At 51.2% G+C, this 14,239-nt stretch overlaps 1 protein-coding gene across 1 annotated transcript; it reads left to right on the forward strand.

Annotated features, from left to right (window-relative positions):
• Nucleotides 1-8,662: 8,662 nt before the first annotated feature.
• On the forward strand, nt 8,663-14,039 carry FKBP11 (FKBP prolyl isomerase 11). Its single transcript, XM_084750166.1, has 6 exons — nt 8,663-8,911; nt 9,130-9,195; nt 9,605-9,692; nt 9,941-9,974; nt 10,282-10,352; nt 13,505-14,039. The coding sequence occupies exons 1-6, from the start codon at nt 8,783-8,785 to the stop codon at nt 13,720-13,722; spliced, it is 606 nt and encodes a 201-aa protein (XP_084606292.1). The 5' UTR covers nt 8,663-8,782; the 3' UTR covers nt 13,723-14,039.
• Nucleotides 14,040-14,239: the final 200 nt, after the last annotated feature.

Genomic DNA, 14,239 nt, shown 5'->3' on the forward strand with positions numbered 1-14,239 from the left:
GCTTTGGAGCAGCCATTCCTCCTTGTACACCCACCATGCGGCAGTGGGGAGCTCCGCCTCGGGGCCTCTGCGAAGGTGGGAGGCCGTGCGCTAGATGGTGCAGAGAGTCCTGGGGGGACTGAGGATTGCTGGGAACTCTGAGTGTGGCATGGAGGGCGTGAGGGCTCTGACTGAGCTTAAGGAGCCCGGCCTAAGTTTACCCCATTGATAGGCTTTAGGGTGATGTTCTCAGCCTGCGTCTTGACCCCTTTCGGGGTCGCATATCAGACATTCTGACCATCAGGTGATTATATTACAATTCCTAACATTAACACAGGGACAGTTCTGAAGTATTGATGAGATAGCTTTATGGTCGGGGTCACCACAGCATGAGGAGCTGCATTAAAGGATCCCAGCGTCAGGGAGGTTAGGGACTAAAGCTATTGGAGCGTGAAGCACCCCTTTCTCCTTCTAGTCTTAGATCTCTCCAACCTGGGACATGAGGCCGCCCTTGCGCATAGATTGAGTGTGCTCACCCATCTGGGCCTGGGCTTGGGGCTGGGGCAGGTGAGTAAGCACAGGGGGAAACATCTGGGCAGTGTACTAAACTGGCCTGGCTTTAGTGTAACAGCTAGCTGCACTTGCGGTGTGTGGTTCCCCCGTTGTCAGACTGCTAACTCTCACCCAGAAATGCACAGACATCCTAAGGGATTCATCTTCTGTGATGCTTACATCCTCCTGTTCCTTTGAAGGCCTTTTGCTGCCATTGTGACTGCACACACACAACAGGAGTCATGTTGCCCCGGCAGGGAAGCCTCTCCCTCTCCCTCCTCTCATTAGACTTGGTTTAAATCCCACGTTCTGTTACGAAGTGTGCACTCTATACTCAGTTCCCCTCCCCTTCTTTCCTTGATGGTTTTCTTCTCAGCCTTTCTCTCTTCCTGTCACTCTCCTCAAGAACCGCCCACCACCTTTTGCCCATTCTCTGACTTTGAAACCACTCAACTGTCACCAGCCCTGTATCTTCAAGCATCACTTTCCCTGAGAATCCGATGACACTTCCCTTCCTTTCAGGCTCTCCATAGCTACCAAGTTAGGAACATCTGTCTCAAGTGCTTTGTTATTTGTTAATAAATAGATCACTTTCTGAGCTGTGTTTTCGCTCTTTCTTTCTTTCTTTCTCTTGAGATAGGGTCTTAGTGTAGCTCATGGTGACCTCGAACTTTGTGGGGTTTTTTTGGTTTTTTTGGGACAGGGTTTCATTGTGTAACCCTGGCTGTCCTGAAACTCAGAGAGATCCACCTGCCTCTGCCTCCTGAGTGCTGGGATTAAAGGCGTGCGCTGACCTCAAACTTGTAAACGTCCTCCTACCTTTGTCCCTCGGTGTTGTGTTACAGTGTGTGTCGGCTGTAACCTGGCCTCGGCTGTAATTCTTCATCTTCAGAGGATGGGCGAGGTGGTGCACACCTGTAATACCAACCTCAGGAAGCAGAGGCAGGAGGATCTCTGCAAGTTTGAGGCCAGCCTGGTCTATGTCTGTCATAGCCCTACTCCCCACCCCCATCAGAAAAAGTAAATAATAAGTAATTTAGCGAATGACAGGTTAGTGGAAGAGTCTTGATGCTAGAACAACTTGGAGAAGCAAGTGACTGGCTCTTTCCTGTCCCAAGGGAGGTAGGGAACCCTCTGTGCTATGACTCTTGACCAAACCTGTCAGCTTTGCGGAGATACAGGATAAGAGGAATAAGCCTAAAGGTGGGTGTGTGCCTTCCCATGGCTTATTGGTCATAATTTGATGAAGGACCCAGAGCCAAGTGTACACTTCCAGAGTGTGTGAGGTGAGGCAGCTTCCAGAATGTACCTGGAAGGAAACCAATGGACCTAGATCAGCCCAGGGGGATAGATGGGGTGAGTTTCTTATCTTTGAGGTGCAGTGTTGAGCTCCTGGGGAGTCCGGCATTTAATCTGCCAGTTGAAGCACACACACTCAGGACCAAAAGTGAGGGGAAACTCCCCGCCCCTTGGTTTTTCAAGACAGGGTTTTTCTGTGTAGACCAGGCTGACCTTGAACTCAGTGATCCTCCTGCGTAAGGGGAAACTTTCTGTTTAGGCATTTGTTTAAGATGGGTTACCCACTGTATGCAGGGGGAGCTGGGCATCATTTCAGGGTGCTCTGGAATCTGGGAATCTTGGGAATGACAGAGGAGGATGCCCCTCCCTTCCTGCTAGTCAGTACAGGCAGTGAGATCCCTGGGTTGGCTAAAACAGTAAGCGCCATCTTTGGTTCGCTCTGACCCAGTAGCTGGAGAGGTGGCATGTTGTGCTGGTCACTGGGGAATGACGGAATCCAAATGCTTTCCTTCCTCTGTAGAATTTCCTAATTGGGTTTCCTGACCCTCATTGCTAGAATGGATGGGAATGACTCTGACTTCTTGAGAAAGGTGCAAAGGGTTAGGGCCAAGGAAGTGGAAACACTGAGCGTGGTAAAGGGAGCACAGTTGGTGAATTAGGGTCTGGGAGTGAGGAAGTTGGGTCAGGACTGTTAATTTTCACAGCTGAAAGGTAAGTGTGTCTGCTTACTAAGCTACTAAGCCGAGTGTGAATACAGACAGGACGCCACAAGTAAAGCTGCTGTGCTCACAACTGAGCAGTTCTCAACACAAGGGTCCAGAGAGTGAGCTGCCAGACGGGTAGAGGGTTTGCACTAAGCCTCTCACCTGTCTGTGTTGTTGCCCTGCCCTCCCCCCACCCTGTACATCAAGGGATGGGGTAGGGCACGTGGTAGGAGGCTCTGGGTCGGATCCCTGGTACAGCACACACAAACCAAACATCTGGTGAGAGCCATACAGGACAGGGTTGGCTTACTGGATAGAAGGCTTGGCTCGTGGCTCTGAACCACGGGAATTTACTCTGGTTTTCAAATACAGCAAAAGAGCGCATATTACTATAGGGTAAAATAGAAATGTCTGTCTGTCTCTGCCGTGTGGGTGCAGTGACTAGAGCACCCACAGGGTCTGGGAGCTGCCTGCTTCACTCTTTAAGTCATACCTAAGTGGGGCCTCGGGAGGATGGGCTTCATAGTTCAGGTACCTGGGCTCCATTCACAATACCAGGAAAACAAACAGAAAGACAAAGTAAGGCCTTGATTCGGTTTTCAGCAGTTGCGGATGCAATTCCCTGTGTACGCCTGGCTGCTGTGTGGGTAACTGATTCCTGACGCTTCAAGGACCAGGGCTTCTATGGATGTGGTCCTCCACTTGTGCCCCTCGGCTGGCCTGGGCCAGCTTTCCTGCCCTTCTCAAATCACAATTCAAGTTCCTCCTTAGTCCAAAGGAAGTGATTCTTCCTTGGCCCTAACGGGAGCATTCTACAAGTTGCCCTGGGTGGGTTGGTTTTTTTGTTTTTTTTCCCGAGGCAGGGTCTCATTTGTGGCCCTGCTGGCCTGGAACTTGGTACACAGTATGTCCGCCTCTGCCACTCTTCTGCGGCCCCTCACCCTACCCACTTCACCCTCCGTTCACGTTCCTTATAGAGCCTCAGAGCCTAGACAGCTATCTAATTCATGGTACATTCACTCCAGTTGGCCACTGTGCTGAGTCCTGTGGCGGGCACCTGTGCTCAGACATTTTCAGTGTTCTCATGGCCTTAGAGGTTCAAGGTTCTCTGCAGCAGCTCTTACCCTCCCCTCCATGGGCCTCTCTTTGCTTTAGCCATGCTGGTCCGTGCTACCCATATCATATTTTTATAGCCAAGCAAGCAGCCCTTATTGTCAGTGACCCCACAATACATACGTGTGCGCACAGTGTGCCTGTCGTACCTACTCCCTTTGCTCTTCTGGCCCATCGCCAACCCTGGCCATCCTCAGCCACTTGGGGTACATCCTTGGGTTCCTTTTTTTCTTATTTTGAGAAATGGGGTCTCAGCCAGGTGGGGTGGCATATGACTTTTTAATTTCAGCAGTCAGGAGGCAGAAGCAGGCAGATTTCTGAGTTCAGGACCAGCCTGGCTTACATAGAAAGATCCTGTCTCAAAACAAAAGACATCAGAGCTGAAACTGCTTCTTGGCAGGGTACAGGTAAACAGTGAAGCCCTCAAAGCAATTACAGTCACCAGGCTCAAAGTGGGGTGGGCAGAGGGAGAGAGAGCGCTCACGTCTCCCAGGCTGGCCTACGGACTCACTATGTAGCTGATGGTGGCTTGGACTTGGATCCTTCGGCCTCCCCCTCCAGGGTGTGTACCGAGCACAGTGAGGGCAGTGCTGCGGTTGACCCAGGGTTTCATGCTTGGTAAGCAGCCTTGGCTCTTGTGACTATGTTCACCTACATGTACCTGGGGGGTTAAAGTACAATGAGCTCACATCACATGTATATTTTACTTTTAAATTGAAGCTTATATATTTGTCTTAGAGATTTTCTAACTATACAGTATCTAACTATACAGTATAGTTAGATATTTAAATGGTTTCTCATTTAATAGTTCAACAGTTAATTCAAAATAAAACATTAGATTGGATGTGGATTGAATGCTTATAGTCCCAGCATTTGGGAGTAGAGGGAGGAGGTACAAAGGCTGAGCTAGTGAGATGCTCTGCAGGAAAGGCACCTGCCACCTGTCCAGGCTAACCGTGTTCTTCACAACACAGCCCTCACACACATACTGGGCCACCTGTCCAGACTAGCCGAGTTCTTCACGACACAGCCCTCACACACATACTGGGCCACCTGCCTGCCTATATAGACAATAAATAAAAGGTGTGTTTTTGGCTTTTCAAGACAGAGTTTCTCTGTGTCATCCTGGCTGTCCTGGAAGTCATTACATAGGACAGACTGGCCTTGAACTCAGGGAGGTTCACCTGCCTGTTAAGTTTTTGTTTTTTAAAGTTTAAGACAGCTTCGCTCAGAGGCCCAGCTCAGCTACAAAAGACCCTGTTTGAAAAGTCAAAACACTTGTCCAGAATCATGCAGTTCATACCTCGGGAGTTCTAGGCATGTCATACTTTGTCCTTGTCATCAGTGAGCTACTTGGCTCTTTGAAGGACATGAAAGAGAGAAATAGGGACCACAATAAACAAGGTGAAAGAGTGGTGTAGGCTTCAGTTCAGACAGGGGAAAGTCACTGTTAGCTGAGAGTCAGGACTTGAAAGGGAGGTAATTAATCATCCTGGAGGGAACTCAGAGAGCAAGGGAAGGGCACAGCTGAGAACACAGTGAAGGGCTCGTCGGAAACCAGACCATAGTCCAGCAACGGGGACGTCTGGTTCAATTAATACACACTTGGTATCTATGTGTCAGATAGAAAAGTGGCAGACACAAAGCTCAATCTCAAAAGGTTTTCAGAGCGAAGAGTGGTGGAGCACACCTATTATCCCAGGACTTAAAAGGCTGAGGCAGGAGGATTCCAGGTTCAAAACTAGCCTGGACTTTCTTTTTTTTTTTTTTTTAAGAAAGGCTTTCAGCCGGCCGTGGTGGCACATGCCTTTAATCCCAGCACTTGGGAGGCAGAGGCAGGTGGATCGCTGTGAGTTCCAGGCCAGCCTAGTCTACAAAGTGAGTCTAGGACAGCCAAGGCTACACAGAGAAACCCTGCCTCAAAAAACAAACAAAACAAAACAAAAAGAAAGGCTTTCAGTTTAATTAATGACCAATTCAGGAAAGGAAACTAAGTCTTGGTGACAAGCTTCTAATTGTCAAGGGTCAGTTTAATTCCCAGGGCTGAGGAACTGTGCAGGCTTTCAGTGACAGGGCAGGTGACGTGAGTGCTTACAGCAGTGTACAGAATGACCTAGAGAAGCTTGGGGTCAGGATGGAGATGGACTTTGTATCTGCATTAAAAGGTGTTTGGTGGCAGGTGGTCCAGAGCTAGCGTGGTGGGTTTCCACCTACCAGGGATTTACACTTCCACCTTGGAGCTTCACCGTTGAGGACCAGCCTTCCATCGTAATGCAGTGTGACTGCTGGAGCACAGCTCATCTGGTGACTTCCCAGTCACAGGTAGGAGAGAGGGAGGCCAGTAGAAGACAGGAGGAGAGCGGGGTGCTGACATGCTTCCTAACTAGGCTGGTGCCTTTTGAGGAAGAGTTTTGGTTTTGTGGTTGTTTTGTTTTTTGTCTAAAACAGTGCTTTCTTGTTTTCTTGCTTTTTTTTTTTTTTTGAGACAGGGTTTCTCTGTGTAACCTTGGCTGTCCTAGACTCACTTTTTAGCTTTGTAGACCAGGCTGGCCTTGAACTCAGAGAGATCCACTTGCTTCTGCCTCCCCAGTGCTGGGATTAAAAGCGTGTGGCACCATGCCCAGTTTTAAAAACAGTGCTTTCTGGTGGCCTGTGGTGGCACATGCTTTTAATCCCAGCACTCGGGAGTCAGAGGCAGGTGGATCCCTGTGAGTTCGAGGCCAGAACAGCCAACGCTACACAGAGAAACCCTGTCTCGAAAAACAAAAGACAAAACAAAAAAAAAAACCAACAACAACAATAGTGCTTTCAACGCTTACCTTTATATCTATTACCTTTATAACTGTCTACTTTGTATTTGCTCAAGTATATCTTCTTATAAGGAGATAGACAGATTTTTTTTTTCCCTTGGTGCTGGGGACTATAGACAAGTGCCTGGCCGTGGTGGCACACATCTTTAATCCCAACACTCAAGAGATAGATGCAGACAGATCTTCAAGTTTGAGGCCTGCCTGATCTATCCAGGACAGCCCAAGGCTACACAGAGAAACCTTGTCTTGAAAAACCAAAAAAAAAGAAGAAGAAAACAAAAACAAAACAAGGCCGGGCGTGGTGGCGCACACCTTTAATCCCACCACTCAGGAGGCAGAGGCAGGCAGATTGCTGTGAGTTTCAGGCCAGCCTGGTCTACAAAGTGAGTCCAAGACAGCCAAGGCTACACAGAGAAACTGTCTCAGAAAACAAAACAAAAATAACCACACACGCACACACACATATGAACACAAACATGCATGCACGTGCACACAACCTCTAGAGAAGGTAGAATGCTACATCCCTAACTACCCGCACAGAAGTTAGGCACTCATTGGACAGGGTTTAAAAGATGTACACACCTGTGTAACCTCATATCCTCAAGATTTACAGAATTCCATCAACCCAGAAATTCCTGCTGGCTGTGGTTTCCGTTAGTATTGAGAGAGGGTTCTGTTTAGGCACACTGGGATTACAGGTGTGCATCAGCATACCTGACTGTGTCCACGAGGGCTCTAGTTTCTTGTTTTTGTTGCTTGTTTAAGACAGAGTTTGGGCAAGGCATGGTGCCTCATTCCTTTAATCCCAGTACCAGGGAGGCAGAGGCAGGTGGTGGATCTCTGTGTTCAGCCAAGGCTACATAGAGAAACCCTGTCTCAAAAAACCAAGCCAAACCACAATAACAAAAACCCCAGAGTTTGCCTGCCTCTGCCTCCTGAGTGTTGAAATTAATGGTATGTGCCAATGACACCTAGCTGGCAGTTACTTATTTTTTTAAGATTTATTTTTATTATGTGTATCTGTATGCCATATGTGTGGGGGTACCTGTGGAGGCCAGACAAAGGTGTGGAGCTGCTGTTAATAAACATTTTTGAGCCATCTGATATGTGTACAGGGAATTGAACTCTGATCTTGGGGAAGAGCAGCAACTGCTTTTAAGCACCTATCCATCCATCTAGTCCCTGACAATGAGTACTTAAAAAATAATTCCTAGGTTAGGAGTGTCAGCTGAGGTGCTTGCCTGCTATGAGCAGAACCCTGGGCTGGCTCTCCAGTACCACAAAGCAACCCCAGAGAAAAGGAGAGCGTAATTAGCGTGGTAACCCTGGAGATGGAGGCGCTGGAGAGGCTGGGGAAGAAAACCCAGAGGAGACTGACACTGTAGAGGACCATCAGAATGGCCAGGCTGTTTCAAATAGAACGTGTGTGTGTAGTGTGTGGTGCTGGCCAGATGCCCCGGTAGAGTTGTGTCTACCAACAATATCAGTGCTAAAGAGGACAGTGAACCAAGAAACTGCCCAGGAGTGTGGTCTGGAAGAACCCCATGGCGGCCTTTGAGTGACCAGGAGTAGGAACCACAGCTTAGGTAGTCAGTAAGTACGGAATCAAGCCATGAAAAGGGAAACTGGCAAACCCGCCTAAAATTACTTAAAACTCTTTTAAAAACTGAAGTCCTTGCACAAACACCAGACCGTTATCTACTCTGTCATTGTGAAAAGGATGTTGGGAAAACAGGAAGGAAACGCCGGTGTTGGGAGGAAAAGATCAGTGATTGACCCCTTTTTACAGGAAGATAACCCGCAGTGCCTTCCCAAGACGGGAGGAGGGAGCAGCCAAAAAAAGCTGAAAGGTGAAGGGCTGGCTGTCCTGGACGCCTGCCTCTGGGCTTAGTGGGCGGGGACTTATCTTAGAAGAAAGCCGGGAACAAATGCTGTCCAATGCTCTAATCCTGTCACCAGTTGGCATGGTGACCTTGGGCAAATTCCCGAGCTGTAAAATGGGAACAGTTGTGCCTCCCTTTCCTGGTGACTCGGAGGCTGGAGATTAACATCCCCCTTCACAGTGGGGTAACGGCAAACAGGTGCTATTACAAGGCCCAGCCCTCCTCATGGGACAGAACCTCGCAGCGCGGGGAAGGGAATTCTGCAGCCTCTTCCCTCCAGGAGGTGGGGACAAGGTAGGGGAGGGCTGCCTGAGGAGGAGGAGGAGGAGCTCGTTTCTTGTGACCCGCCCATTCCAGTCTGGCCTGGAGCTGAGGGAACACGTCCTGTCGTCCGCCCGCGAACAACCTGCCCTGGTACCCCGTGCTCTGACCCGATCCAATCATGACCCTGCGCCCCTTGCTCCTGCCGCTCTGGCCGCCGCTGCTGCTGCTGCTCAGTGGGGCGGTGTGCTGGGCTGAGGCTGGGCCAGAAACCGAAAGTCCTGTCCGGACCCTCCAAGTGGAGACCCTGGTGAGGAGACTGTCGCGCTACCCCCGTCTCCCCAGCCCCGCGCCGCCGCCGCCGCCACCCTTTATGAAAGGCCAGGGATCATGGGGGAGCACGGGGCTCTAAATGAACTGTGAGCGAAGAGGAGAGGAACAGTTGGGGGAGAAGGTGCTGGGTCTCCGCCTGCGGTAGGTAACAGGATCTTAGGAGGAGCAGCCTTGACCCTTGTAGTCTGATCATAGGTGCAGCCCCCTGAGTCGTGCACGGAGTCCGCCGCCTTTGGAGACACGCTCCACATACACTACACGGTGAGGGGCCTGAGGGGGTCCGAGGCGTGGCCTGGGAGGGGGCGGCGCCCGGCTGAAACACGTCAGCTTTGGCTTGGACACGTGGCAAGCAGCGCTAGAGAACTCGAGTCCTAGGGTCTGCCAGCACGTGGCGGCGGGAGTGGGGGCTGTCCTCTCGCCTGCGTCTTTTTCTTCCATGTTTCCCCGCCAGTTCCTCTCCAGCACTGAGAAAGAAAGGGTGGAGAAATCTCCAAGAAGTGCCAGCCCCTTGGGGCTTCCTGTTCCTTTTTTCCCGTGAGGGTGGGGGTTGGAGGAGAAGGGGCCAGGAGGCAAGGTTGTTGGGAGGGTTGCCGCCTGGCAGTCCCGGTGTGTGTGGCCTGTCTTGGGGGTGGGGGGAATGGTGGAGTTAGTTCTTGCTCTTTGTCTTCAGGGCAGCTTGGTAGATGGACGCATTATTGACACTTCTCTGACCAGAGATCCTCTGGTCATAGAACTTGGCCAAAAGCAGGTGATTCCAGGTATGTGGCCCGCGCCTTTGTCTTCTTCCTTACTAAGGCCTTGCTTGGTGCCCTGACCGTCTGAATTACTCTAGAAAAGCCTCCTAGACCGAATAAGACCCCAGGGATCTTTGGGTAGGGGGCTAAGAGTTTGAGAAGTGGAGCGTGGCTCTCACTGAAGGTGGATCCCACCCCTTTGATCTTCCTCTTGGCTGCTGTGGGGGTGGAATACGTGTGGCTTCTAGTTGTGTTGTGTCTCCTCCCTCAAGGTCTGGAGCAGACCCTGCTGGACATGTGTGTGGGGTGAGTACCGGCACAGGTTGTGCCTCACTGCCCATATGCCTTCTCTGCCGCCCGCCGCAGGAGGCTGAACCTTTAGAATAAAGGGCCCCTAACTTCATACGAGACCCCTGAGGGCATCCAAAGCTGAGGGGACCTCTCTGCCAGTTTTGTTGGGGGAGTTGAGGTGTTGTAGGGAGATTGCTAACTTTGCTGGTCAATCTATTAGGTGGAGAAATTAATGATTTCGTATCAGTATCTGAGGTGGGAGGGTCCCTGGTGGCCCTTCAAATGGGCCGAGGCTGCCAGCTCACCTCCCTCCTTCCCTCAGAGAGAAGCGAAGAGCAGTCATCCCTTCCCACTTGGCCTATGGAAAGCGAGGGTACCCGCCGTCTATCCCAGGTAATCTGACTAGGCCTTTGTCCTGCCAGTCACAACAGAGCCCTAAGAACCAAGGGCTACTCGCTCTGTCTAGAATTTGAGAAAGCCCAGATCAAATTAAGGAAATAATTTAGCTGGGGCTCCCCTTTCAGGCCCCCCTTTCTCCCAGATGACCTGTTACAGCCACATGGCTTAATCTTAGGCATATGGTGACTTTTTTTTTCTTTCTGGTTTTTCAAGAGAAAGGTTTCTCTGTGTAGCCTTGGCTGTCCTAGACTCGCTTTGTAGACCAGGCTGGCCTTGAACTCACAGCAATCCACCTGCCTCTGCCTCCCTAGTGCTGGGATTAAAGGCGTGTGCCACCATGCCTGGCCCCGTATGGTGACTTTTTGACACCTGCTTGAGCCACATGGGTCTTGGTCCAACACTGCTTATCCCAGGGCACCAAATAACTCACACCAAACCCAAAAGCAACCTTCAAAAGCCCTCACGTAGAGCAGGTGAGGTGACAGTCCTGTTATCCCTAGAATCCACCTTCACAAATTACTGCTGACACCTGTTCTTAAGGGCCAAGATTGGACAGAGTTTCCAAGATGGATGTCTCTTGCTTTGGCTTAAAAAACACATGTTCTGGGGCCTGGAGAGATGGCTCAGAGGCTAAGAGCACTTCCTGCTCTTCCAAAGGTCCTGAGTTCAATTCCCAGCAACCATACAGTGGCTCACAACCATCTGTAATGAGATCTAACACTCTTTCTGGCATGTAGGCCCACATGCAGGCAAAACACTGTATACTTAATAAATAAATAAATAAATAAATCTTAAAAACAAAACACATGTTCTATGAGGTAAAACGTGTTTTTCCACAGATCTCTGGGATTGTGGTTCTTAGACTAGTGCAGGCTTTTGGGGAGCCCTGAAAGGAAGGTAGGGAGAACCAAGCATAATCTTTTTTATTATTTATTTTTATTTTGTGTTTTATGTTATTATTGGTGTTTTGCCTGCATGTATGTCCATGTGGGGCTGTCAGATCCCCTGGAACTGGAGTTACTGACAGCTCTAAGCTGCCATGTGGGTGCTGGGAATTGAACCTAGGTCTTCTGGAAGAACAGTCAGTGATCTAAACCACTGAGCCATCATCCCAGCCCCACAAAATCTCTCTTAACAAGTCAGGAAGCAAGCCGGGCGTGGTGGCGCATGCCTGTAATCCCAGCACTCGGGAGGCAGAGGCAGGTGGGTCGCTGTGTGTTCGAGGCCAGCCTGGTCTACAAAGTGAGTCCAGGACAGCCAAGGCTACAGAGAGAAACCCTGTCTCGAAAAACCAAAAAAAAAAAAAAACAAGTCAGGAAGCAGAGGCAGGTAGATCTCTGTGAGTTCGAGGCCACCCTGGTCTACAGAGTGAATCTAGGACAGCAATGGCTACAGAGTGAGTCCCTGTCTCAAGAACAGAACAGAACAAAAAACTCTAGGAAACTCCCCACTCCCATTGAAGCCGCTTTGCTTCTATTTGCAACTGTCTGGCTCCCGCCCGCCCGCCCGCTTCCTCAAGCATCTCTTCCAGCCCTTGAGAATCTGCCGAGAATCTCATTGCATGTGCTCATCGGTTGGTAGAGCTTTTAATGATACCTGCTTTTACTCCTGTTAATTTTAGTCCTATAAAAATTCTCTCCTGTGGCTGTTTGGAACTGGGGTCCATTTGGTATAGAAGACTCTCACACATAAATGCTCACTTGTGGTAGACAGATGGCCGGCTGAGCAGTTACTCTTGAAGACTCGGGGTTCAATTCCCAGCACCCACATGCCATCCAGGCGGATCCAACACCCTCTCCTTACTCCAAGGATACTAGGCATGTGTGTGGTGGACAGACACACACCAAACACTCAGATACATAAAATCTTTAAAGAGATTACAAAATCAGTAAATGCTTACTTGGAAATATGGAAGAGCTAGCATGCTTCCCAGCCACAGATCTCTTGTGCTGTCAAAAATCTGTAGTGAAAGTCAGCATGCATGTCCTTAGTCTGCCCCTAACCCTCCTGCCTTTCCTCAGGGACACAGCCCCACACTTCGTATTGCCAAATTACATCTGCTTCCTGTGGCCCACCCTCCTTGTTCTAATCCCAGTTCAGAGCTCTGGATAAACACACCAATTCTAGCACACACCCCACCCCTGCTTGGCCCATCCCAGCGGATGCAGGGGTGCAGACCCTAACCCCCTGCCCTCTGCCCCTCCAGCTGATGCATGGATGCAGACCCTAACCCCCTGCCCTCTGCCCCGCCAGCTGATGCAGGGGTACAGACCCTAACCCCCTGCCCTCTGCCCCTCCAGCTGATGCAGGGGTACAGATCCTAACCCCCTGCCCTCTGCCCCTCCAGCTGATGCAGGGGCGCAGACCCTAACCCCCTGCCCTCTGCCCCTCCAGCTGATGCATGGATGCAGACCCTAACCCCCTGCCCTCTGCCCCTCCAGCTGATGCATGGATGCAGACCCTAACCCCCTGCCCTCTGCCCCTCCAGCTGATGCATGGATGCAGACCCTAACCCCCTGCCCTCTGCCCCGCCAGCTGATGCAGGGGTACAGACCCTAACCCCCTGCCCTCTGCCCCTCCAGCTGATGCAGGGGTGCAGATCCTAACCCCCTGCCCTCTGCCCCTCCAGCTGATGCAGGGGTACAGACCCTAACCCCCTGCCCTCTGCCCCTCCAGCTGATGCATGGATGCAGACCCTAACCCCCTGCCCTCTGCCCCTCCAGCTGATGCAGGGGTGCAGACCCTAACCCCCTACCCTCTGCCCCTCCAGCTGATGCAGGGGTACAGACCCTAACCCCCTGCCCTCTGCCCCTCCAGCTGATGCATGGATGCAGACCCTAACCCCCTGCCCTCTGCCCCGCCAGCTGATGCAGGGGTACAGACCCTAACCCCCTGCCCTCTGCCCCTCCAGCTGATGCAGGGGTGCAGATCCTAACCCCCTGCCCTCTGCCCCTCCAGCTGATGCAGGGGTACAGACCCTAACCCCCTGCCCTCTGCCCCTCCAGCTGATGCATGGATGCAGACCCTAACCCCCTGCCCTCTGCCCCGCCAGCTGATGCAGGGGTGCAGACCCTAACCCCCTGCCCTCTGCCCCGCCAGCTGATGCAGGGGTGCAGACCCTAACCCCCTGCCCTCTGCCCCTCCAGCTGATGCAGTGGTGCAGTATGATGTGGAGCTGATCGCATTGATTCGAGCAAACTACTGGCAAAAGCTGCTGAAGGGCGTTTTGCCTCTGGTAGGCATGGCTATGGTGCCAGCACTCCTGGGTCTCATTGGGTATCACCTATACAAAAAGGCCAGCAGACCGAAAGTCTCCAAAAAGAAGCTGAAAGAAGAAAAACGAAACAAGAGTAAGAAGAAATAAATAGTGGGTTCCAACAGAACGTTGTATTCTTCGCCTAACACTACTGTTCCCCTACCCCTGCTCCTTTAGTTCCTTCCTTCCTGTTGTGCCGGGGTGAACGTGGGCATCAGACAACACTGTAAAGTTAGTCCTCCTCTTCCAGTTCTGGGGACTGAACTGAGGTCACAGACTCTGGAAACCAGTGCTTTCCCTGTTGAGCCACCTCTCTGGGTCCTCCTTTTCTTCTAAGACAGGGGCTTGCATTTGTTGTGTGGTCCACGCTGGCCTCAGACTCACAAGCCTCCTGGCTCAGTGTTAATTACAGATATGTGCTGCTACACCCTGGTCAGCCACTCAATATTTTGAGGCTGTTTTCATGGGTAGAGAAGAGAGCGTTCTGGAGCAGGGTCTTGCCTGCCGTTGAGTGGCTGGAGGCCACAGAGCACCTCTTCCTCTCACCTGCTCTTGCTGTCCTAACTTACCCTGAGGAGCAGCTGGTCTTGAGCCGGCTTCCCATAGTGCTGTGGAGGAAGCAAGT

This window comes from Acomys minous, assembly GCF_964271855.1.
Source record: "Acomys minous genome assembly, chromosome: 12".
NCBI lineage: Eukaryota > Metazoa > Chordata > Mammalia > Rodentia > Muridae > Acomys > Acomys minous.

Excerpts from the sequence above, each read along its gene's own strand:
- FKBP11 (XM_084750166.1), top strand. The coding sequence starts at position 8,783 with ATGACCCTGCGCCCCTTGCTCCTGCCGCTCTGGCCGCCGCTGCTGCTG. Across the intron at positions 8,912-9,129 it reads CCCTCCAAGTGGAGACCCTG|GTGCAGCCCCCTGAGTCGTG; the intron begins GTGAGGAGACTG and ends GTCTGATCATAG. Across the intron at positions 10,353-13,504 it reads GTACCCGCCGTCTATCCCAG|CTGATGCAGTGGTGCAGTAT; the intron begins GTAATCTGACTA and ends CTGCCCCTCCAG.